This window comes from Myiozetetes cayanensis, unplaced genomic scaffold (genome assembly GCF_022539395.1).
Source record: "Myiozetetes cayanensis isolate MyiCay16 unplaced genomic scaffold, myiCay2020 scf2-11, whole genome shotgun sequence".
NCBI lineage: Eukaryota > Metazoa > Chordata > Aves > Passeriformes > Tyrannidae > Myiozetetes > Myiozetetes cayanensis.
In genome coordinates, this window is record NW_026087411.1 from 656,255 (window position 1) to 659,048 (window position 2,794).

General features: G+C 64.0%; 1 protein-coding gene across 1 annotated transcript; it reads right to left on the reverse strand.

The window, feature by feature from the left end:
- Positions 1 to 227: 227 nt before the first annotated feature.
- Positions 228 to 2,535, reverse strand: FOXA2 (forkhead box A2). Its single transcript, XM_050314929.1, has 2 exons — positions 2,413 to 2,535; positions 228 to 1,786 (listed from the first exon to the last, which is right to left on the reverse strand). The coding sequence occupies exons 1-2, from the start codon at positions 2,497 to 2,499 to the stop codon at positions 524 to 526; spliced, it is 1,350 nt and encodes a 449-aa protein (XP_050170886.1). The 5' UTR covers positions 2,500 to 2,535; the 3' UTR covers positions 228 to 523.
- Positions 2,536 to 2,794: the final 259 nt, after the last annotated feature.

Below are 2,794 nucleotides of genomic sequence, written 5' to 3' on the forward strand. Positions count from 1 at the left end.
ACAAGACTTTTGGTCCTCGGATTCCAAACTAGCGCGGGTTTCACAATGAAGGAGGGTTTTGTTTTCCTTGCGGGGTTTTTTACTTTGCCCCCATCACTTCCACACAAAAAAATAGATATATTTATACCTCCTTGCCACGACAACAACGAAAAAATAAAAATAAGCCCGAGAGAACCCCCTTCTCCCCGTCCCCGAGCCCCCCAACCCGCCCTCCCCACCGAAATGAACCGCCCCACAAGGCAAACCAAGGGGATCGCAGCCCCCCGCGGGCGGCTTTGGGCCGGGGGAGGGGGGGTGACCGACACGCCTGCCCTTGGCATGGGCCCGCGAGACACACGGCTGCTGTTTCCCGAAGGGATGCAAACATCTGGAGCCAACAGAAAAAAAAAAATAGATAGATATATGTATGTATATGTACCGTGCTGGCCAGCGCTCAGAGTCCACCGCGCTGCTGGGGGGCCACGGGGGGGCACAGGGGGCTCTCCCCCCCTCTCTCCGGGGGCGGCTTTCGCCGCTCCCCAGCCTAGGAGGAGTTCATGATGGGCCGGGAATACACACCTTGGTAGTAAGAAGTCTCTCCGGCTAAAGGGGAGGACTCCAAGCCGGGTTTGTTCGTTACGGGCGCCATGGCCAGGCTGCCGGGCATGGGCGAGGCGTAGCCCGAGTAGTGCATCACCTGCTCGTAGGCCTTCAGGTCCATTTTGTGGTGGTGGTGGTGGTGGTGGTGCGGGTGGTGGTGCTGCTGCTCCGAGGAGGACATCAGGTTGTTGATGGAGAAGGGGTGGTTGAAGGCGTAGTGGTGCTCGGGCTTGAGGTGGGCGTCGTGGGGCAGCCCGGCGTGCGGGGGGGCCAGCAGGTGCTGGCCTGGCGAGGCCGACGGCTCTCCGGGGCTCAGCCCCGCCGTGCCCTTCAGGTCGGCCAGGGCGCGCTTGTGGTCCTGGCAGGGCGAGGTGCTGGCTGGGGACTCGGCGCCACCGGAGCCCTCGGAGCCCCCCGAGGAGCTGCCCTCACCCAGGGGCTGGTTGGGGGGCTGCCCAGGCCCCTTCTTGCCCCCGCCGCCAGCACCACCGCCCGCGCCGCCCCCGTCCTTGGCTGCCAGCTGCTTCTCGCACTTGAAGCGCTTCTGGCGCCGCAGGTAGCAGCCGTTCTCGAACATGTTGCCCGAGTCAGGGTGCAGCGTCCAGAAGGAGCCCTTGCCCGGCTTGTCCGGGGAGCGCGGCACCTTGAGGAAGCAGTCGTTGAAGGACAGCGAGTGGCGGATGCTGTTCTGCCAGCGCTGCTGGTTCTGGCGGTAGAAGGGGAAGAGGTCCATGATCCACTGGTAGATCTCGCTCAGCGTCAGCATCTTGTTGGGCGACTGCTGGATGGCCATGGTGATGAGGGAGATGTAGGAGTAGGGCGGCTTGGCGTGGGTGTAGCTCCGCCGGTACGTCTTGGGGTCCCGCGAGCGGTTCAGGTTGGACTGCCCGTAGATGGGGCTCATGGAGTTCATGTTGGTGTAGGGGGCCAGGGCGTTCATGGAGCCCGCTTGGCCCCCCATGGGGCTCATGCTGGGGCTCAGGTGGGCTCCCATGCCCGCCACGCCGGCCGAGCCCATGCCGGGCATGGCCCCCGCACCCGGGGACATGCCGGCCAGCGAGGGGCTCATGCCCGTGTTGGCGTAGGACATGTTCATGGAGGTGGCGGCCGTCATGTTGGCCGTGGTGCTCATGGCCGACATGGTCATGTACGTGTTCATGCTGTTCATGCCCAGCCCCGCGTTCATGTTGCTCACCGAGGAGTAGCTCTGCGGGGGCAAGCGACACACAGGGGGACGTGGCAGAGGGGGGTAGCCGGGTCACCCCGCGGTGGCCAAGGGCGGCCGGGCGAGCGGGGGGCGCTGGGGGACACCCCCAGCCCAGCCCAGCCCAGCCCAGCCCTGCCCGGGTCGCGGCCGGCGAGAGGCTCCTCAGCTCCGGAGCTCCGCGGGGTGGGGAGGGGGGTAGGGAAAGGGTTAAATCCCGGCGCGGGAGGGGTTGTTTTTCTCCTTAATGAAAAACAAATATATTTTTATATATATTAAATAAGAGACGGGTTGGCAGCAGGATCGGCGGAGCCGTCCCGGGAAGGAGAGTTGGAGGAAGGGGAAGGGACAGCGCTGCCCGGAGAGAGAAAAATACCTGGGAGTGAGGAGGGGTGAGGGGCGGGGGGACAAGGAAAAAATAGGGAGCAGCCGCCCGCAGCCCTCCGGGACCCCGCGACCCCCACCCGCACCCCGGGTCCCCCATCTGCACCTCGGGACCTCCACCCGCAGCCCTGAACAGCGGTTTGGTGCCAGCGTTAATCGTGCCCCGGGGCTGGGGCGGCGAGGGGACCCCGGCCGGGGTCGAGGGGCACCGGGGGGGAGCGGCGGAGCCCCGGCTCCTTCCTTACCTCGGGCTCCCCGTAGTAGTTGCTCCAGTCCGTGTGCTCATGGCCTTCCATTTTCACCGCTCCCAGCATACTGGAAGTGGAGTGCATGGCAGTTTAAAATTTAACAGCCACAACAAACGACGACAGAGAGCAACCCAAAAAAAAAAAAAAAAAAAAAAAGGGGAAAAAAAAAAAAAAGGGGAAAAAAAAAGTCCCCAGCCCTCCCTCCCCTCCGCCGGAGCCTCTGGAGGAGGAGGAAGAGGAGGGAGGGAGGAAGGGGGGGATGGAGCGGCGCTCGGGCTGGGGTGGGATTTTTCCGCCGCTGCTCCTTGGGTGGGTTTTCGCAGCGCTTCGCGGCGAAGAGTCGCCCGGAGGCGATGGAGGAGCCGGAGGAGGAGGAGGA

Coding starts and splice junctions, on each gene's coding strand:
- FOXA2 (XM_050314929.1), bottom strand. CDS start 2,499: ATGCACTCCACTTCCAGTATGCTGGGAGCGGTGAAAATGGAAGGCCAT. Junction 1,787..2,412: donor ACTACTACGGGGAGCCCGAG/GTAAGGAAGGAG, acceptor TTGCCCCCGCAG/AGCTACTCCTCGGTGAGCAA.